The following is a 23,750-nucleotide window of genomic DNA, read 5'->3' on the forward strand; positions in this document are numbered from 1 at the left end:
GACCTTAAATCTTACTTGTACATTGTCCCAGTTAAACGTATGTCCTGTTGATTTTGTATGTGTATAGATCTGTGATCGTGAGTCCTTCCTTCTAACGGCGTTGCGATGTTCCTGTATGCGAGTTTCATTTCAATGACAAATACTACATTCAAAAAGAAGGCATGCCAATGGGATCGCTGCTATCAGGACTCCTAGCAGAACTGGTAATGCAGCAATTCGAAAATGTGACTCTGTCCCATTTCACACCTAAAATTTGGATATGCTACGTAGATGACACATTTGTCATATTAAAAAATGACCAGCTGAACGAGTTCTACAACCATATTAACACAACATTCCCTGCAATCCAATTCACCATGGAAAAAGAAATGAACCGACACATCGGCTTCCTGGACATCTCCATTGAAAGAAATAATGACACCACCCTGCCCACTAGTGTTTACTGTAAGGAATGCTATGCAGACAAGATATTACACTTCGCTAACAACCACCCATTGTCTCATAAACTGAGCTGTGTTAAAACTTTATTCAGAAGAGTCCACACCCATTGTAATATGAAGGGAACAAAAATGAACGAAAGACGCTATCTTTTCCACCTTTTCACTTCAAACGGATACTCAAAGACATTCATTAAGCATTGCCTACACAGAAGACACCAACAAACTCAGCAAACAATTGACTCGAACCAGACCCCCCCCCCCCCCCCCCCCCCCCTAACCTCCCCCCGTCCCACTTGGTACACACTCCCTTATCAACACGGTGTGTCTGAAGGTACAGCACGCATCCTGTCCAAATCAGGCATCAGAATTGCACACAAACCCACGAACAGTCTGCGCACTGTCCTTTTCAACGCTAAAAACAAGGAATCGACAGCAGAAACACAAATTGCAGTTTATAGCATTCCATGCTGCTGTTGCCCAGCGGTATACATAGGACAAACATCAAAAAGAATTACAACTCGCATACAGGAACATTGCAACACCGTTAGAAGGAAGGACTCACGATCACAGATCTATACACATACAAAATCAACAGGACATACGTTTATCTGGGACAATGTACAAGTAAGATTTAAGGCCAGTACTAAAAGTGCCAGAGAACTAGCTGAATCTTGGCTATCAGACAAAAACGCCATTAACAGACATTTGGACATAAAACCAGCATATGCAAACTTAAGTAGAACTTGTTCATAATAAATAAAACGTTACAACCTGTTTCCCCAACCCCCCAATGGACTGTGCTATATATTGCCTTTAATTCTTGTAAGTCTAAGCATTATCCTCTGATGAAAGCTCCTGGTAGGGGCTGAAAGCTCAGGAATAAAAACTACTATATGATATGTGATTCATTTTTTTTTTTTTTTCTCCCTTTGTGGATCTCCAGCTACTAATATATATATTACTGTGCAAATGTTTTAGGCAGGTGTGAAAGAATGCTTTCAAAAATGGAAGTGTTAATCATTTATTTTCATCAATCAACAAAATGCAGTGAATGAACAAAAGAGAAGTCTAAATCAAAACAATATTTGGTGTGACCACCCCATCACTTCCAGGACTTCTTGTTCTTCTTTACGCTGAAGATAGTTCTTAATGACTTTGGCTGTATATGTGGGGTCGTTGTCCTGCTGCAGAATAAATTTGGGGCCAATCATATGCCTCCCTGATAGTATTGCATGATGGATAAGTATCTGCCTGTATTTCTCAGCATTGAGAACACCATTAATCCTTACCAAATCTCCAACTCCATTTGTAGAAATGCAGCCCCAAACGTTCAAAGAACCTCCACCATGCTTCACTGTTGCCTGCAGACACTCATTATTGTACCGCTCTCCAGCCCTTCGACAAACAAACTGCCTTCTGCTACAGCCAAATATTTCAAATTTTGACTCATCAGCCCAGAGCACCTGCTGCCATTTTTCTGCACCCCAGTTCCTATGTTTTCGTGCATACTTGAGTCGCATGGCCTTGTTTCCATTTCGGAGGTGTGGCTTTTTAGCTGCAACTCTTCCATGAAGACCACATCTGGCCAGACTTCTCCGGACAGTAGATGGGTGTACCTGGGTCCCACTGGTTTCTGCCAGTTATGAGTTGATGGCACTGCTGGACATCTTCCGATTTCGAAGGGTAATAAGCTTGATGTGTCTTTCATCTGCTGCACTAAGTTTCCTTGGCCGACCACTGCGTCTACGATCCTCAACGTTGCCTGTTTCTTTGTGCTTCTTCAAAAGAGCTTGAACAACACATCTTGAAACCCCAGTCTGCTTTGAAATCTTTGTCTGGGAGAGACTTTGCTGATGCAGTATAACTACCTTGTGTCTTGTTGCTGTGCTAAATCTTGCCATGACATGAAACTGTCTTCCACAACCTCACCTTGGTAGCAGAGTTTGGCTGTTCCTCACCCAGTTTTAAGCCTCCTACACAGCTGTTTCTGATTCAGTTAATGACTGTGTTTCAACCTTCGTGTGACATTGACGATCATTAGCACCTGTTTGGTATAATTGTAGGATTATAGTCAGGTATATGATCAACCAAAATCCCTGATTTTGTGCAAGTGTACCTATAAGAATTGATGCTGGTTTGAACGCAAAAGGTAGTAACACCAAGTATTGATTTGATTTAGATTTTTCTTTTGTTTGCTGACTTTGCATTTTATAAATTGATAACAATAAACAATCATTATTTATATTTCTGAAAGCTTTTTTTTTTTTTTTTTTTTTTAACAGCATTTTTTCACACCTGCCTAAAACATTTGCACAGTACTGTGTGTGTATTTGTGTGTGTGTGTGTGTGTGTGTATTTGTGTGTGTGTGTGTGTGTATATATATATTAATATTATTTATTTACTAACTTATTGCTAGTTTGTGAACATTTGTTGGTTGCAGCATCAGTATAGCGAGGAAGACACCACTTCTGTAACTGTTTCACTGCAGAGTGTATTATTGTATGTTTGGCAGCACAGCCACAAGTATGTGATAAACAAAAGGCATACTGTCTGTAGCGGCTAGTATTGGCAACTTTTGTTACATGATTACCCTATTGGTTTCCTTTGGCCCGTGGCCATAAACACGAACAGCCTTGATTCAGCTGGCTATAAATCGTCGCATAACTGTATATTTAAACAAACATAGGACTAGTAAAATGTGGTGTTAATAATATTATTGTAATGTTTGTTTTCTTAAATGCCTTATTATCTAAGTTGCTTTAAATTCTGATATGTACAAGAAAATAAAGACAAACATTAGTTGAAATGCTTAGTTTACCTTTAAGAAATATAACAAATAGCTGACCTTTGATGATTGCAGAAGAACTGTGTCCCAATTATAGAAATTGTAAATTCTGTTTCATTTTTGTTTATCATTAAGCAGTAATTTTTATCAATAATGGAACAAAAATTAGTAAGTACATTCAGGAAAGGAAATTATTTTACAGTGATTACTTATTCATTAAAAGTAAAAAAAAGAGGAAATGTTTCATTCTTGCATTTAAGGGCATAAATTAACATCTAGACAAAGATTTGTTGCAAACAAAAAGTATAAAGCACATTATTTTTTTCCCCATGGGCTAAGAATGTGAATTCTAGATTTATTTTAATTAAAAGTTAATAATTTATTATCATAAGTATAAAAAAAAAATCAAACATTGTTAAATGTTTAAATGAGGCAGTGTAAACAAGAATAGTTATTATGTTTAATGGATAAAGCGTAATTGCAACCTAATGTCATTGAAAGGGATTTCACACCACACCTTTCTTGTATTTCAAGAATGTCATAAGCACAAAGGAAAAACAGCGCATGCATAAGTAAATAGGTTTATTAAAAAAAATTTAAAATGCAGTTTTATTTGTCAAAGTTCAAGGGAATCTCCTGTGCGTGGATCTTTAGATGAGATCATTTATTTATTTTTTCAAAGAACTGTGTTCTAGGCTTTGGGCCACTCTAAGATAGTTTTTATTTAGAGCGATTTCTTGGTTGACTTAGATGTCACAACCATGCTTGACATTAGGTCTTGTGTTCTTTAGGCAGTTTACAAGCAAAGGCAATTTGAAAATTTAAGCGGTAACCACAGTGGATAGAAGCTGATGCAATACAACTCATTTATGATGGCTTATGGGTGGTTCAAATATGCACAGCACATAACTCTGCCATTAGTGTAATAAAGAGCTTTTCTGTTTTCTGCTGTTTTAATTTCAAAGATTTGATTTTATCATTGTTTTAGTGTATGACTGCTTCTGGCTCTAGGAACTCTGACTTCAGTATTTTTCCCTGACAATACTAAAATGAAATAGAAAAAAATAAGAAGTACAAAATAAGTCACCTTGCATAGCTGTCCTTAAAAATCTGACCCTTGAAAAATAGTAAATAGGATTTTATTAAAAAATACTCTAGATTCAAATATAAATAGGAAATATAGTAATTATTTTTACTGTGAGAAAGTTGTATTTGTTGAAATTTAATATATATTTATTCTTGTTTTAGCCATATTGTGTTGATGTTGGCTGATGATATGGCCTGCAACCATAGGAACCCCAAGCCAGCTACTGTATTTAGCCATAAAAATATGGAGCTTAATGTATATGGAGATGATGTTGAAGTGGACTACAGGGGATATGAGGTACTAATATGTTTTAAACATTAAACATGCTTTAAATTTGAATTGGCTTTTAAAAAGTGGTGTCATGTTCATCAGTTGTGAATATTTTAGTGAAAAAAAACTATAGTTTATGGTACAGTTAAATATGCATATATTTTTAAGATAAACTTAGGTTAGTTATTCTGGAGTTACATATATGTTTGTACTTGCATTTTTATACTTTATTATTATGGTGACGGCAGCGGTTGCACAATAAGAACAAATGCCAACAGCAAAATACACCAGGATACGTTTGTAGTGCAGGACACCAACTGAATGTTACAAACCGGATGCACACAACATTGTCATAAGCAGTTCCTGCTTTGCTGAGGCACCACAATTTTAACAAAGTTAGTAATAATGTAGTGGATCCAGTGCATGTGGCTTCAAAGGATTTAAATTTCTTTTTGTGGCTGCTTTTAGGGCTCACTGTCCTGACAGGGATCAGGAGTAATACAGGTCAGTTATTTAGATTGCAACAGGGTGAGAACTAGTGCTGGGCAGTATGACCAAAATTCTATATTACGGTATTTTTCAAAATTTATTTTTTTTCCCATGCATGAGTGGATGTTAACCACATTTTCCACAGCAATTACTGCAGTAGACTGGCTAAGAATAACCTATTCCACTGTCAAGAGCATTGTACAAAAAAACATTTTAATGTGCACACAAGTATTAATACAGGTTTGCATGGCCCCATAAAGTGATCGTTTTCAAGGGGGTGGCACTAATGAAGAGAGGGAATCACATTGAATGACAGTTGCAGTCAAAATATAGAACCTTTTTATTGAACAAATTTTGCAAACAACTTAAACCAAAATTTTGACAACATATTTTCAACCATCCAAAGAGGAATATAGACTTAGTAAAATATCCAGAGGTGCTTGTCAAAAGTTGTATTGCACTGAACATGTCTTAGAAAAGGAATAAATAGTAAATATTTTTTGTAAACCAACTACACTTTCTGTTAATGTTAACAGTCTCTGTCCACTGACACGTTAAAGTGACTTTTTAAACAACTTTACCATCATTAAACTGCATAATACTTAAAGTAATAAATAACAAAAATAAATAATAGTGCAACTTCCAGTAATAATACTGTTATTTCAAGACTTCAAGCCCAGGTGCATTACACAGTATTCACCAAATAAAAATTAAAATAAAACAAGTGCAACTTGGTGAGACATCTCTACCAACTGAACCATCATTAAGGCAAATTGCATTAATATGGACGTTGGATATACATAAATACTAAAACTGCAACTTGCACTTATAATGCTATTTGTGGTATAGCCCTACGGAAGTGTATTAGGACCACGGTGAAGAAAAAAAATACGGACACAGTGAAGAAAAAAAAAAACTGTCGAGAATAAAGTCGACATGTTGACTTAATTCTCGACATTTCCACTATAATCTCGACGCTGATGAAATGCATTAAAGCAGGTATTAAACATGCACTGTAGTGCTGCTCCCTCGCAGTAAGAGGTCCCCAGGTGTACGTTCAGTGTAGAGAACTTTATGACAGGTGTGACAAGGCTCCAGAAAACTGGATGTATGAATGGGTATCGCACAGGTTTAACTTAAATATTGTGTAAATGTTGGGTTCGTGATCTGGTGGTCGGAGACACAAGTACAGAATTCAATGGATGTTCTTCTGAATGGGCTTTCTTTATTGCATGCATGCTGTCTCTGTCTGACGTACCAAACCCCCAGTTCCTATCCTTCCTTTTTCTTTCTCCACATAACCAATCACCACACAATAAACGTCTTTGTGAAATTAAAACTAGTTATAAACTTAGACCACAGAGGGTTCAGAACTTTAAAAAAAATATTTGTTATACATGTTTAATTATGCCATCCATTCAGGGTTGCACCCATCTCAGCAAGCATTGTGTGCGAGGCAGGAGCAAATCCTGAACAGGACGCCAGCATATCGCAGGGTGAATACGAGCAATACATACACTAGCAGGGTCAATATAGCATAGCAAAACCCCACATCCTACATGACTTTGGAAAAAAACAGAAGCATGCTGAGTAAACCCACCAGAAAAACATGCAAATTCAAAGAAGGGAACACCCGGAACCCCCTTGCTGTGACGCAGCAGTGCACCCTCCATGCCACCATGCCCCCATATGATTAATACATTCTTTAATGCATTTCATCATGAAAATGATATCAGGTATTTATCTTAGCAGTCTAAATGTTCAGGGAGCAGGAATATCATGAAATTAATGTATTCTGTGTGGTGATCACTGCCTGCGCTTCCTCTTAGTGCAAGAGGAAGTCAGTTTAAGAAGCACGTAGCAATTAACATGTCTCCGGGAACACTTAACACAAAGCATTTAATGTGCTACATAACTTATGACAGGGTTTGAGAAAATCTAGTAAATTAATTACTGCTTTAATGACAAATTACTAGAATAAAGTCAACATGTCGACTTTAATCTATAATAATAAAAGGCAAAGCCCTCACTGACTGACTCACTCACTCACTGACTGACTCACTCATCACTAATTCTCCAACTTCCCGTGTAGGTGGAAGGCTGAAATTTGGCAGGCTCATTCCTTACAGCTTACTTACAAAAGTTAGGCAGGTTTCATTTCGAAATTCAAAGCGTAATGGTCATAACTGGAACATATTTTTTGTCCATACACTGTAATGGAGGAGGCGGAGTCACGTATCGCGTCATCACGCCTCCTACGTAATCACGTGAACTAAAAACAAGGAAGACATTTACAGCACGAGTCACACGCGGGAACGAAGGTAAATGACGTTAATTTTTGACTGTCTTTTAATACTGTGTGAGCATACATATTAACACATGTGCAATTAAACGTGTGCATTTACGGGGTGATTTCTGAGGCTTAAAAGCTCACCTTTTATCAAACGCGGGAAGAAAGGTAACTGACGTTGTTCACTGTCTTTTAATACTGTGTAATCATACATATTAACACATGTCCAATTAAACGTGTGCATTTACGGGGTGATTTCTCAGGCTTAAAAGCTCGCCTTTTACTAAAAAGGTAAATGCAAAACTATTTTCAATCAGTTTATTGAAACGCTCCCGTTAAGGATTGCAATAACATATTCGCGAGATAAAACTTTAATGAGAAGACACGAGGTATAAACGAAGCACACGCCGTGGCGCAACGTTAGGGGCAACAGTTTCAACCATTCTATGATCTGCTTCTCGCAACTGAAAGACGGCACATGGCGGATGTTAGCCGACTTGCTGACCGCAACGTTAGGGGCTTCAACTATGGCGCTGACGCAACATCTCAGTGCCAACACTTTGCAGACTGTAATTAAAAGACATGCCCTCCTCACTGGACAGTTAAAAACACCAATCAAACTAACGATGACGTCAAGTATTACCCAATCAAAAGTAGGAAAGGAGGCATCTTCATAAAATGCGTGTGGGATGATTTGCATGAGACGCTGCTTTAAAAAAAAAAATGATAAAAAAAATACGGGATAAATCCCGTCCAGTATTGATTCAAAACGGGACGCGCAATTTCATTCTCAAACGCGGCACGATTCCGTATTTTAAAGGACGGGTGGCAACCCTACAGTGCCAGGTAACCACCCATACAATCAGATTGTGATTCACACTAGGAATGCAATGAATGTAATTACCCCGATCTACATACAAGGCGAAAGTCTTGCAACATTCAAAGATGATGGTTTGGGATAATTAGTACTTATTAAGTACAACACTGAACATAAAAGAGCTTATGAAGCCTTGAACCGAAAAAAGCAACATCTCAGAGATCGTAAAAAAAAAAAAAGGAGGTAATGTCATTTTACTCGCTGTAGATTTTAGTCAAACATTACCAGTTATTCCACGAGGGAGACCAGCAGATGAACTCAACGCGTGTTTAAAATCCATGCTTCTCCCACGGTCGGTTATATGTCGCGTGTTCTCGGGTAGGTACACCAAAAAATGTATACATTTCAGCATGTAATGGGCAAAGAAAAAATGAGGTATACCCGAAGGCACTGCAGTAGTACTCAATGTAACTTTACTTCTTAAATGTTAATGTTTTACTGTTTAATAATTTATACGCTTCTTATATATTGTTGAAATTCTTTTATCAAAATACCACTGACAGCGCAATGCACGATAACATGGAGTGAATACACCATACGCATCTGCCCACGGCCGCCCTGGTGTGTGCAGATAGGAGTTGATTCTAAAATAAAATAAACATAAAAAGAGTAATACATTCATCACCCATAAAGCGGATAGCAGACGTGACGTATTATATGTGTACCACATTTCAAGTCAATACGTGAAACGGTTTGCAAGCTACATGTGATTTAAAATCCTGGACAGACCAACGAAAAGCCACGGTAGCAAATTATACAAGAACATTTTACTGTTTAATAATTTATATTTATATGAAATGTGCTTCTTATATATTACTTCATATTCTCATATGATAATGATGTTAATGTTGTTTATATTGATTTCTATGTTATTGTAAGTGCATCTATGTGTGTATATGTATGTATGTATGTATGTGTGTGTGTGTGTGTGTATATATATATATATATATATATATATATATATATATATATATATATATATATATATATATAAATAATATAAAAAATATGTGTATATGTATATATAATATATCTGTATATGTGTGTATATGTATATATATATATATGACAGCAACACTCATAACAATGACAACACAATTACATTGACAATCATGTTACGTTATTTTTAAAATGTTTCCTTTACTTTTTCATAACCTCTTTAACACACTACTTCTCCGCTGCGAAGCGCGGGTATTTTGCTAGTCTTGACATAAATGGCGAGAATAAAGTAGAAATGTTGAGAATAAAGTCAACATGTCGACTTTATTCTCGTCATAAGCGTCGAGATTAAAGTGAAAATGTCGAGAATAAATTCAACATGTCGTCACACTATTACACAGTAACCAGGTACATTACACAGTATTGGGGGGGAAGAAAAATAAATAAAACAAGTACAACTTGGTTTGCAGTATTATCCAGTAGTATAGAAACAGAATTCACACATTTGAACATAATGGTCCACATCCGACCTTTTAAAACCAAAGTATCTCCAGACAACAGACACGGATCCTTTTTTCGGCAAAAGTTCTTGTGTGTCATCATGTTAGTGCTGGGCGGTATACCGGTTCATACCGAAAACCGTTTTTTATTTTTTTTATGATATGGATTTTTCTTATACCGCAACACCGGTTTAAATTGCCTAAACGACGTTCGGAACGTGGCGCAGCGGGAAACTGTTTAAGTGGGGACCTTTTTTTACTGCTACACCGCTAAACACAGATTTGTTGCACTAGGGCTCTTTTTCACTGCTACACCACCAAATAGTGGACGGTAGCATAGGTATGCCGCGCGGTGAAAATGGACAGAGAGCATTTCGAAACTGAACTAAAAGTAAAGTTGAACATGTGATGAATAGAAGAACTTTTGCCGAAAAAAAGGAGTCACATCCGTCGCCTGGAGATACTTTAGTTTTAAAAGGTCAGATGTGTAAATACTGTTTCTATACTACTGGATAATACTACAAGCCAAGTTGTACTTGTTTTTGTACTTGCTAGTGTATGTTTTGCTTGTATTCATTCTGCGATGTGCTATCGACTCGTTCAGAGATGGGCGCAACTCTGTTATACATGTTTAATTATGCCATCCATTCAAAGATATTTTTAGTTCTGAACACTCCGTCGGCTAAGTTAATAACTAGTTTTAATTTCACAAAGACGTTTATCGTGTGGTGATTGGTAATTATCGTGTGGTTTTGGTAGAGAGCAGGAATATCATGAAGTGAATAGATTCTGTGCGGTGATTGCTGCAGGCGCCTGCTCTTAGTGCGAAGGAAGTCAGTTTAAGAAGCTGTAAAGGACAGCCGGGTTCTATGCCCGGCAGGGACGCCTCTGCTGCATCTGTTCCGGGGGAGCCACCATGGGCAGCTCAATACCTCCCCCGGGACGCTTGGTGGCAGCCTCCCTGGCGGATGATGATTCCCCAGCCTGGCGCATGGCTCCATGGGACATGGAGTCCTCCACAGCCTGGTTGGGGGCTTGGATGGCCGCCAGGGGGAGCTGCCATGGAGTCAGCAGCCTGGCTGGTCATATCTTCAGCCCCACCCAGAAGGGCAATTAGGACCAGGTGGCCAAGCACCTGGAACACTTCCGGGTGGGGTATAAAAAAGGCCAGCCACCACCACTCGAGAGAGCCAGACTCAGGAGGAGGAGGACTAAGCCTGAGGAGGAGTGGTGGTAAAGAAAGAAAGAAAGGAAGAAAAGAGTGTTGTGGTTTGTGAGTGTTTTGGGACTGTGTTGGGCCTGTGGGACACGGGGAAGGCGTGCCCCATGGCTGAAGAAAAATAAAGAAGTGTGCTTTATTTAAGTACGTGCCTCTGTCTGAGTCTGTGCCGGGTCGGGCGCTATATAGCACCGTATTACAAGCGTAGTGATTAACGACTGGGTCGGGGAACACTTAACACAAAATATTTGATGTGCTGCATTAACTTGTGACGGGGTTTGAGAAAATCCAGTAAATTAAACATTGATTTTAGGATGAAGTTTAGTTTACAACATTCTACTTTAATTATAAAATAAACTGAGAAGAAAGTGGAAATGTCGACTTTAATCTTGACATAGTCAACATGTCGAATTTATTCTCGACATATAGTTTGTTTTTTTCTTCCGTGTCCATATTTTTTTTTCTTCACAGTGGCCCTAATGCGCTTCCATAGGGCTATACCACAAACAGCATTATAAATGCAAGTTGCAGTTTTTATTATTTATGTATATAGCTTAGCTTGAAGCAAGGTCCATATTAATGCAGTTTGCCTAAATGATGGTACAGTTGGTAAGATGTCATCACCAAGATTGCACTTGTTTTATTTTATTTTAATTTGGTGGATACTGTGTAATGCACCTGGGCTTGAAACCTTGAAGTAATGGTGCAACTATCAGTAATACTATTATGTATTTTATTGTTATTATTTATTAGTTTAAATATTATGCAGTTTAATGATGGTAAAATTGTTTAAAAAGTCACTTTAACGTGTCAGTGGACAGAGATTGTTAACATTAACAGAAAGTGTAGTTGGTTTACAAAAAATATTTACTATTTATTCCTTTTCTAAGACGTGTTCAGTGCAATCCAACTTTTGACAAACACCTCTGGATATTTTACTAAGTCTAAATGCCTCTTTGGATGGTTGAAAATATGTTGTCAAAATCATAGTTTAAGCTTTTGCAAAATTTGTTCAATTAAAGGTTCTATATTTTGACTGCATCTGTCATGCAATGTGATTCCTTCTCTTTAGTGCCACCCCCTTGAAAACTATCACTTTATGGGGCCATGCAAACCTGGATTAATACTTGTGTGCACATTAAAATGTCTTTTTGTACGATGTACAATTCTCATAACAGTCTAATAGGTTATTCTTAGCCAGTCTACTGCAGTAATAGCAGTGGAAAATGTGGTTAACATCCACTCATGCATGGGGAAAAACATACCATCTAATACCGTGAAACCGGCAGAATTTAGAAAAATACCGTGATATAGAATTTTGGTCATACCGCCCACCTCTACATCATGTTCAACTTTATCGTCTGCTACAGCTTCAGTTTCAGAATGTTCTCTGTCCATTTTCACCGTTCAATACCTCCACTAATGCATGTACTCCGTTGCATGCGTGTTTAGCGGTGCAGCAGAGAAAAAGGTCCCCCCCCAAACAGTTTCCCACTGCACCACATTCTGAACGTTGTTTAGGCTATTTAAACTGGTGTTGCGGTATAAGAAAAATCCATATCATAACAAAAATAAAAAACAGTTTTAGGTATGAACCAGTATACCGCCCTGCACTAGTTCATCATGAAAGTGAAATGCAAAAAACGTTTAATAAAATACTGCAGCTTTGCATAGCACTTTTTGAGTAACCCAATGTCAAAATTGGTGTGGGTAAAACAAGCAACTATCTTTTTATTTTATTTATTTATTTATTTTAAACAATCGAATCAGCCTTTACCTTTGAATAAGCCCTTTTTTATAATAAATTTGAATTATATTCAAATGTCGAAATTCAATATGGCAGCCCTATTTTACACAGAAAGTGAAAAGGCCACGATTTGAATCCAATTCTCCTGGTTCTGAGAGGTATTGTACAAATCAATAAGTCAGTCAGCAGGAATGCTACCTCTCTTTTTTTCTTTTGTTCTAATTAAAACACATGGCAACATCACTGGTATCTCTCTGTATATTTTAGAATTCTGCATGTTTCTGAACCTGTCCATTCAAAGTGCCACAGTTGATTCTCTTTAATAGCACACAGTTTTTATCAGCCTAGTTGACAGTTAAACAGTAATTAAAGAGTTATTTGTTAATGCTGTAGTCCACATTTTTCTTCTGCTAAATGACAACGTCCAGGCATTTCTGAAAGTGATTGCATTCTTAACACGTTTTTGATTCATTAATGCTTTAACATTTTGTTTAGTGATTATTAGAGCCTTGAAAATGCTAGGCGGTTGGGGGTTAATGATATGGTGTGTGCATATCACCATAAAAAGCAGGAAGTGGGGAAGAATAATATGTATGCAAGTCTGTTGGCATTTTCAACCATTAATCTATTTTTGTCTTCCACCAATGAATGGTGTTTCTTTTAAAAACATACTGTAAAAATATCTGAATACAGTAGCCTGCAATGCCTCACCATGTATGTAGTGTGTAATTTTTATTTCTGGGTTTTGCCCTGATGGTCAAAGTATTTAAGAATTCATTACATTGTGAAAATAAAGTACATTTAGTAAAATATGACTGTGGTACATGAATTTTATGAGTTGCCTACTATTTTAAATTTACTAGTCTTTTGCCAAAAACACAGGTAACTGTTGAAAATTTCCTCCGTGTATTAACTGGAAGGCTACCAGCAAGCACTCCTCGATCAAAACGTCTGTTATCTGATGACAGAAGCAACATACTCATTTATATGACAGGTTGGTTCCTTTTGAGAAACTTGTATATACTGTACAAATAGTGTGTTTTCTTCTGCTCTAGGACATTGCAGCTGAATATTTTAGGAAACTCCAAATTTTAGTTATTTTATAACAAATTTTTATGGTATCGGTTAACTTGGCAGCCGACAATATGCAAGACCATAATTTGGTCAGTCGTCTTTATAGCAGTGGCATCTGTCCTCCCTTGTTCTTTGATGTATTAAACTTATTTTTCCTTTTAAAATCAGGACTGGTATCACAAACTCTCTATTGCTTCGTGTACATCTTTTGACATTACAGTTACACTCCTACTATGTAGTTTATTCTCAGAGTACTTTTGTGTGTTTTGTAAATATTTTATGCAGGTCATGGAGGAAATGGATTCTTGAAGTTTCAAGATTCAGAAGAAATAACAAATGTTGAGCTTGCGGATGCCTTTGAACAAATGTGGCAGAAAAGAAGGTAAGAGTGAATAAAACATAAGTTTTTGCCGATAACCAGCCATTCACCCCAACAAACTTGCAACTCTTATTCATCTACATTCTAAAAAAAAATAAAAATCAAGTTTAGATTTGATGGTCTCTAAAATCTTACCAAGTAGTATGGTAAATTGTAATTTATTCCACAACTTGAAAAACTTTGTAATGTTTGTGCTGAATTTACTGTCAGTAAGTTTCCAACTCTATCTCTGTTCATGTTGAATTTTATTTTAAAGTAGCAGTAGGGATCCACTGTACTAATCCACTTCATTCATGTCACTTCTTATTCTCTGTTACAGTATCATCAAAAAAAATTTTGTAATATGCAAATCATATTTTAGTTTAACATAAGAATTTTCAGTATTTCATTTAGAATATACAGTAGCTGTTGAAGCAGCTTATTTTTTCATTTTTTATGTTTCCATCTGTTTTTCTCTGACACTTTTTAAATTTTTTTTATTTTACCTTTATAATTTCAAAAACCTGTTTTAATATAAAGTTAGTGTTACTGTTTTGACTAAGGATATTAAAAAATTAACCAATATTGTCCCAGAGAGCTGTCCTCACACCTGCTTTTTGTTTTTGTGTGCCTGTATTGACTGTGTAAATGCATGACACTCCTGAATAACAGCAGAAACGTGTGTGCAAACAGTGTGTTGCAGCCACTTAAGTATGAAGGGATAACCCATCTACTTTAATCTACCAGAAATACTCTAAGAGGAAGAAAATGCAATTTACACATGTGTAGGGGTGCGTTAAGTATTGGAGCTGGTTAATCTGTTTATTTGCATTCTTGTTGTCCATTCTGTCTGTTAGATCCTTCTCTGGATTACTGTTGTACTTTAGCACTCACTGGCATGTGTGCTGACTACTGATCCTTCAGCAGTTTTCACATATAAGCAACAAAAGGATACAGCAATGTTTTTATTTCTGTTTTCTGCTTTTTGGTGTTTTTTTTTATTTCTTTTTTAGCCTGCTTCTGATAGGTTTCTGGCTTCTTTTAGGCCATTGCTCTGCAGTGTTAGCTTCCATCTACAGTTAGACATTTTTCCTGCATCAGGTTATTTTTTGGTAACTGCCTATGATCCACTCTATGCTACCTTTAATGAATGTTGTTGTTATTGTGTATGCTAGTATATCCTAACTGCATGAACCTTTCTTGTTCACTGAACTACTGTAAGTGCGAGCTTGGACAGGTTGCAGTCTAAGGCATGTCAGATTGAATGTCATTACTTGAATATAATCCAAAGGCAAAAACTGATATTGTAATCCAATGGGTGTTTTATGTAACACTTATTTTGCCATCATTTTTTTTAACATCACTTCCAGGATCAAACTATTTGTATTTTTGACTGGATATTTTTTGTTTTCATTAGTAACATGGAAACCCGTTGCACCTTATGGTAAAACATTTAAGTGTCATTCAGATCAAATAAAATGTTAAATGTTTAGCAATGTTTAATATAATTGCCTTAGTTAATCTGCAGTTTCATGTGCAGTCTGCATTTTAGTTTGCTGCTGAAATGACACACATTCCATAAAGCAATGAGTAACAATAAAAAAATCAGTTCTTCTGTGTTACATATTTACTCCAGTTGCTCCAGTTGACCATGAAACAAATTTAAGCAGTATTGTTCACTTAGTAATTTTATGATAATTGCTTAAACTCGTTTAAAAAAATTTTTTGTAACTTGTTTTAAATACAGGAGTTTACTAAAAAGTAATTATAAAAAGAAAATACTCAAAAGCCATTTGTAAACCTAGTAATGACTCACTATGCCTCAGTTTATACAGTATAAATGAAAATGGGTAAGGAACATTATATCCATTTGGCCTCTAGGTGCAAAAATAAGCAATAGCTGGGAAACAGAGAAATTGATTAATACTAGTGTTTAGCATGTTCGACCAAACAAAAGTGATTTTTGCCTTGGTTTCTTAATGAATATTGTAAGAGGGAAAATCAGTGGAAAGTGCGGCTAGCTCCACTTACTCTTTGATAACATTACTTTGTAATCACAGTATATCCCATTTTTGTGAAAGAGCATGTTCTCTAGTTTCAAATTACTTTGAAAGTTGAAATTTCCCTTGCTTTCTTTAAGCAACACTACACAAGTAAGAAGCACTTCATCTGTGCATATTCGCCTTGAGCAAAACATTAAAAGTATGTAGAATAAAATATATAAAATACATACAGAGAAGACATACGTATAGCCCCTGATCATCACCCTATGTTTGAATATGTTCAAATATATACCCAATCCTATTGTGCCTGCAGTGTACCACTGACCTGTTCCTATAACTAAAAAAGGCTAACTGTAATCACACAAGACCGAAATAAATTCTTACACACAAACTGCTTAAATTAAACTTTATTGAATTAATTAATCACCAAAATAGTTGATAGATTTGTGGCAGCCCTACTCAATATTCAAGATGTTGACATTTAATCTTTTTTGTTGATTATAAACATATATACAGTTTTTGGCTGACGGCTTTATAAAAGACAGCTTACAAGATCAGAATATTCTACAACAGTTTATAAATATTTTATACAGTTGGAGCACAGGTAGGTTAAGCGACTAGAGGTCAGTGATTCACAGGCTGAAAGTGAAGTGACAGTATTGTGGTTACAAGTGTGCTTCCATAGACACTGCACCATATTTCCTGTGGGGTGCTATTATTTGAGAAGGAATTGTTCAGTAATAAACATTGAGGTTTTTTTGTAGCTACTGTGGAGTATTCAGCTTAATAGATGTTTTTATCCAGCTTTTCTCATGCTAACATAGTTTTCAGCTGCTATGATTAAGCTGTATACACACTGTATTTAATTACATAAGCACATATATAGTTAAATGTTTTACAAAGTTTAAACAACATTTGTTAATGTAACTGTGTTCACAGAGATCCAGATGATAAGATATGACTAATTGCTGGTGGTGGAGGAGAGGAAAATAAAAACTCTACTTAACACAATGCCTGAAAAAATTAAACATCTAGGGAGTCTGCAAATTTCTTTGCAGCAGGAATGTGCAAACATAATACAGATCCACTAATACAGAAAATAAACATAGAGGTAAAAATTGTATCCATTTTCTCTGAACACACAATTGTAGGTTTCTGGCCAATAAAAATATCCATATTACTAACCGAGAATGGTAAACCGGATATGGACGCAGGGACCTGCCCGTGGACGCAGGAGACATAGTGCGCAGGCGCCACACAAAGCCCCCCTCCCCAGAGTGAAACGGGAGAGACTACGAATGTGCGAAGGCGCCACACAAAGCCCCTCCGCCCCATAGCGAAACGGGATAGACAACGTAACGGGAGAGACTACGAACCGTCTGACATGCCGCAAGCAGGATAAAGCGAGGTCAGAAATAAGACAGAGTAGGAAACAAAGTAAAACGTCATAAAGAGGTTAAAGAACGGGGCCAAACACATGGAGAGCTGGTTACAGGAGTCAGACCCACGCCCCCGAGTGAAACGGGACAGACTACGGAGTCCACAAAGGGTCACACGTCAAGCCCGAGATTACGGCTCAAAACCGAAAGAGCTCCACTGACAGAAATAAGAAATGAGGCAATGCGCCCATAGGCAACGACACCACCACACAAAACACGGGAGTCAGCCCCCTGACCCAGAGTGAAACGGTACAGACTACAGACTCCACAAAGGTTGACAAATCAAGCCCGACATAGTACGGAAAAGGATTTGTACTACGGAAATCGCCAGATACTACGAAAGTTGTATTCGCCTACAACGCGCAACTGAAATAAACGTACACACTACACAGCAGAATCCACGCATTTCTAAAATAACCGCAAGCACACACCCGACATCATACAGAAACCCCACAAATACGGATAATACAACATATTTGAATCACATTATCCCCGCCCCAGAGTAAAACAGGACAGACTACGGAGTCCACATAGTACGGAAATCACCAGATACTACGAAAGGCGTATTCGCCTACAACACATATACGGACAAAACAACATATTTGAATCACATTACAGTAATACAATATTAACCGTACAACCACAGATAACACAGCCGCAACACCTGATGGGTAATAAGAATAAACGAACGATCCGTATTACACGTACGTCATCCTCGCACGTACAAACTATACAGCATAGGTGAATCTCATTACAGTGATGCATTATTAACAGTACAGCCACAGAAAACGCTCCATATTAACAGTAAGTGCAATCATCCATATTACTTACCCATATTACTAATGGTAAACAGCAGGCACAGGTTCAAAATGCCGGGGGTTGGCAAAAGACAGAGTAGACAACAAAGTACAATGTCATAAAGAGGTTATAATGCAAGGAGGCCAAACACGTGCAGAGCAGGTTACAGATAATGAAAACTGCAATTCAAAAGACTCAAACAAAAACGTGGGCACGAAACACATTCAGAGCAAGATACAGAAAATGAAAGCAGAAATAAATGACAGCGTCAAACAAATAACGTAAACATTGCATTAGCGCAAAAAAAGAGAAATTATTACTCTGAGAAATAACTAAACGGTGGATAGTCATCGAATATATATGGACACAGGTGATATGTCAGATGTATGTAAATATTGTAAGGCTGTTGTACCTCACATGCATTTATTGCTTACTTTCCAAAACAAATTAATAACTGCTGATGATGTGGATCGCTTGGTCTGTGCTGGAATTCCAAAACCTATCCTGAATTATGGTACACAGTCATTAAACACATGTCTCACGGACCTCATTTAAAGGATTCAGCACATTGGGACTCAAAGGATTCCAAATATTGTTTTTACGCAAGTTCTGAAATAAAAGTGAAATTAATGAAATAGCAACAATCTTAAAGGTGTGTATCCGGAACACCAAACAGGGGGTTGGCGAGCGAAGCGAGCAGGGGGCAAAGCCCCCTAGTTAAATTCTAACTGTACACTATAAGTAATTACCATTCATCTGGAGCCAGTAGCTTCTAGAATTCAGAATGCTTATGGAACTGGAAATGAAAGTTCTTAGATCTATTGCTTATTTAATCTAGAGAATGGCTGCTGACTGACAGAAGTGAATTTTTTTTTTTTTTTTTTTTTTTTTTTTTTTTTTTTACAACCAGCATGTGATGCTATTGAGTGAAAGAAGACTAGTGGTACTTCTAATTTTGACTGTATTGATAGGGCAGTTTTGTTCTTATTACTAAGATTCCCAAACCAACATATTAAAGTAAATGTAACTACAGATTCAATGATATACTTTTAAAGCGTGGTAATGCAGATTTGTGTATTTTAAAACAATAGAGCTTCACAAGAAACAACGGGCTTTTCTTCCTCTGTATATGGATCTAAGGTCAGCCTATCAATGATTGTCCCTGAATATTTGTAGTGCTCCATCACCTCTACTGTCGGTTCTTTTAGTCTTCTTTAGTGAGGGGAGGTGAAGAACATTGAAATCTACAGTCATAACCTTGTTTTTAGAGATGTGTAGCTATTAAAAAGAATAATCATATTGTTTAACAAAATAACTGAAAGTACATCCATATTTGTTTCCCTTGTCATAGAAAATAATAACTATGACAGAGTTCTCCACACATCTTAAGATGTGGATGTCCTTGTGTAAACTATGGCATACTGGTGCTGTGTTGGTAATTGTTAATGCCTAGTGTTTCCAGTCAACTTAATATATCATTGTGTGTTTTTGTTTTTTGACCGTTCAGTCTTTAATGTTTTAGTATCTAGTTTATCATTAAAAGGGGAGCAATGAAGTCATAGCTACTTAGATTAAGTAATTGTGGTGACCAGCTCTGATTTCTCATTTACCAAATTAGGTATTGTTACAATTAACACACAAGGCTTGTTGTTTTTCTCTCACTCTGGAGTAGTAATCAAAATTTGGCTTTTAAAACAATTTTCTAATTCTGCGTATTTTTTCCTGTCTTTTAAAGACTGGTAATCTTACAACCTTCATGGCCATTTATAGTTAGTTTTCAGCTTTCTGATTAAAGAGTATATACTTTTTACACCATAGTGATTCCCCTTTCACTTTAGTTTATTCTGTATTTTGCAATGGGCACCTTTTTAAACTTTAGCCTGTTTTACATTCCTTAGATGCTGAAGTTTTTTGCCAATGGATCCATTTTTTATTATTAGTCAACAAACTAGGATTTCACATTCTAATAATAGGTCTGGTTCTCAGCCAAACATTTATTAGGAATGAAACAAGAACATCAAGAGTAAATAATCTGGAATTGTTTTGTTAACAATAGGGAATTACAATTGGAATGTTAACAAACCAGTGTGTTGTGAGGTGCAAATGAGGGAGAGAAGAGCCAAAGAAAAGTTGGGTTCTAACCAGACCACCCTGTTTAGTGAGAAATAGGCACATGGTGGCGCAACAGAATAATGCATAACAAGTGCCTTCCTAGCCTCTGAGGATTTTGAAATAAATTGTCTCTCTTGAACAGGTCTGGGTCAAGGAGCTCTGTCTTGCAGGATTTTGTCCCTCAGACTGAGAAGCCATCTTCCGAAAGCCCCCGAGTTTATATTATAGTTATTGTGACCGAAAGAGGCTTAGATTAGGCGAAGGTCACAGTAGCTTTGGTGTCTGGGCGAGCTAAGGCTTGTTAGCATATTGGTGCCCCCATTTACCCTCGTGGGAAATTGCATACCTTGTCTGAGCCTGTAAGGTGATATTCAGGCACCCGTGTGTGACAATCTGAATTGTGTGAATTATGATTTTAAGAATGTGTAGAGCTTAAACTCTTTAGCATACCCAATTACAAAAATATAACTAATATACAGTTTAAACTCCTGTTGTTATATAAACAAAATTAGGCTTGTGATATGCTGCATGTTCATTTAGTCTAAAGACTGTAATCCCACCTAATAAACTACTGATTTTTCAGGTACAATGAGCTTCTGTTCATCATTGATACTTGCCAAGGAGCCTCAATGTATGAAAGGTTCTATTCACCAAATATCATGGCTTTGGCCAGCAGCCAAGTTGGGGAAGACTCTCTTTCAGTAAGATCTAATTCTTTTTTTTTTTTTTCAGCTAGTAATGTGCCATTATATAACTACTTAACCATTTTTGTTTAATTTTGTGAAAGAGAGCACCCTACCCTAGTGGCTTCACATGAATCAGGTTTTTGTTTGTGCCATTAGCTACCAGGAAGTGGAGTTTGATAAGCAAGTTTGAAAATTGATTAATGAGTTGTAACCCCTATTACACTCTCATTACTACATTCCCCATTATCTCTAATCTCTTTTTGTACAAAAATGATTATATTTTTGCCAGTTATTTTCTAACTGCCTTAAACAATGGAAATTATACTTTATGTTGAATAAATTTAACTCACACTTTATTGGTTATCTTTAATATAGGAGCATAGGTAACAAATAACCCTTGCTAGAAGCTTGAGCTGTATAACCAGATCCTGCTGGTGATGTGTCGTCAAGGCAACGTTTGTATATTTGTTATGTTTTAAAATTTGAAAAAGGAAAAAGTTAAGAAAAATAGAGGAAGGTCTTTGAGCATGGCAAATTCACTATATAAATGCAATTAATCATTTATTATTATAAGTTTTTGTGTGCTTATTATAAACAGTGCTTTTTTACAAAAGTGAGAGGAGGCACTTTGAATAAAGCAAAGGCTTACGTAAAATGTGTCATTGTAAATACGAATGTTTTATATGTTCATTTGTTTTTTTACCGTACATGTAAATCTGTCCAATTTTCATTATTATTTTACATTCTACAATCTCTCTCTCCCCAACCCCCCCCCCCCATTTAATACAGCACCAACCTGATCTTGCAATTGGAGTACATCTTATGGATAGATACACCTTCTATCTGTTGGAATTTCTAGAGGATATTCATCCGGCTAGTCAAAGCAACATGAATGACCTAGTAAGTATTCGCACTTAAATGAACTACACAATAAAATGAACTGTGATATATTCTTCACTACTTGTAAAGCACAAATACAAATGAAAAAATGTTTCTATTAAGGGTGGTTATATTTTTAACATATTAACAATTAATTATGCATAGTTTAAACCATTCTCAGTATTGTTGTTTATTATAATAAAATAATGATATTAGTAGCTTAAGTAATGTTTACTATTGTTAGATATTTAGTATTGTTAGATATTTGACTCTCTGGTGCTAAACATGATTTAATGATAATTTGAACTGTAGATTCTATTTATGTTTTTGGTTAGAAGGGGACAAAGGTGATGTGTTGCATGTTGATTAGCATATTCAAATAAGACTTTCACTGTACTCTGTACACACGAGAGTAAACGTTGTGAGAACCTTGGCATGTAGATGCAGGACCTGAGCCACACCAGGTTAAGTCTGTTTTTTATTGTCCTAGTCATGTAGGGGTTGGGTTTCTGAAAACTAGCTTGTTTGTCATGACTTTGTCTGGCAGTGAGTATATTGCTGAGCCAATGAAAAAGTATTCTTATTGGAAAAATGCTGTTTAGAAATATCACCCTGGTTGAGGTAAATTACATCAGTCTTTTCATTGTAAAATCAAATCTAAGCTAGTGAAAGGTTTTTATATCAAGCCATTGGTAAATAAAAGCGAAATAACTTATGTTTAGAGTGTTTTTTTCCTAGTTTTTGCATATGTGTGTTTTTGCAGTATATATGTTGAAGCTTAAATTGCTTGCCCCAACTCCAAACCATTAGAGGACCTTCATTTGCTGCTGCTGGTAAGACAGGGCAGTAATTTCCTTGATTTATAGATTAGTTTTCACACTGTTCCCACGAATCACTGCAGTACAAGCAGGGCTAGATCTTAGAAAACATGTATATGCCCCGCAAACTAGTGTTAGCAATGACTGATGTTATAAAGTTTTCCTGTATATTGTGATTTTATTTATATTCATTCCTGGTACAATAATGCATAATTCTACTACTCCACAGCCCTGCATTACTTTCTATGATAGAATAGTACATTTTGCCTGTCTTTTTGTCCTTATGTAGAAGAATACACAAGAAAAATATAAATATAAGTCTCCTCCAAAAGTATTAGAACAGCAAGGCCAATTTGTTTTTGTTGTGCACTGAAGACATTTGTGTGTGAGATCAAAAGATGAATATGAGAAGAGAGATCACATATGTTAATGTAGAACGCTGTACATTTTCTATCAAACCACCCCGTTTTTCAAGTGAGCAAAATTACTGGAACGTGACAAGCAACAGGTGTTTCTTGTCACCCATGTGTGTCATATAAAATTGATTGTTTAATCATTAAGTATCCCTCGATATCTACTCTGGAGTTTAAGCTTTGGCTTTCACCTCTGAAGACTGCATTTGCAATTAAGGGGGGTACACCAACAGGAAGACGAGAGCTGTTAATGGGAGAAAGACAGGCCATTCTGAAGCTGAGAAAAGGGGGAAAAATCCATCGGAGGCATTTCAAAAACATTTTGTATAGCCAATAACACAATTTAGAATGTCCTGCAAAAGAAGGAAGCCACTGGTATACTGAGCAACGACCATCGAACTGGTCATCCAAGGAAAACAACAACTGATGACACACAATTGGTTGAGAACAGTAAAGAAAAACCCCAAAACATCAGTTCGTAACATCATGAACAACCTCCAAAGAGCAGGAGTGGCAATGTCACAGT

General features: G+C 36.6%; 1 protein-coding gene across 1 annotated transcript in view; it reads left to right on the plus strand.

Moving 5' to 3' along the window:
• pigk (phosphatidylinositol glycan anchor biosynthesis, class K) overlaps positions 1-23,750 on the plus strand; it is a 69,248-nt gene that overhangs the window by 9,431 nt on the left and 36,067 nt on the right. The window contains exons 4-8 of the mRNA XM_028811188.2: positions 4,475-4,610; positions 13,527-13,638; positions 14,004-14,100; positions 21,012-21,129; positions 21,904-22,014. Of these exons, the coding sequence (XP_028667021.1) occupies positions 4,475-4,610; positions 13,527-13,638; positions 14,004-14,100; positions 21,012-21,129; positions 21,904-22,014 (574 nt within the window). The remainder of the gene's footprint in view (positions 1-4,474; positions 4,611-13,526; positions 13,639-14,003; positions 14,101-21,011; positions 21,130-21,903; positions 22,015-23,750) is intronic.

Source organism: Erpetoichthys calabaricus, chromosome 10 (assembly GCF_900747795.2).
Source record: "Erpetoichthys calabaricus chromosome 10, fErpCal1.3, whole genome shotgun sequence".
NCBI lineage: Eukaryota > Metazoa > Chordata > Cladistia > Polypteriformes > Polypteridae > Erpetoichthys > Erpetoichthys calabaricus.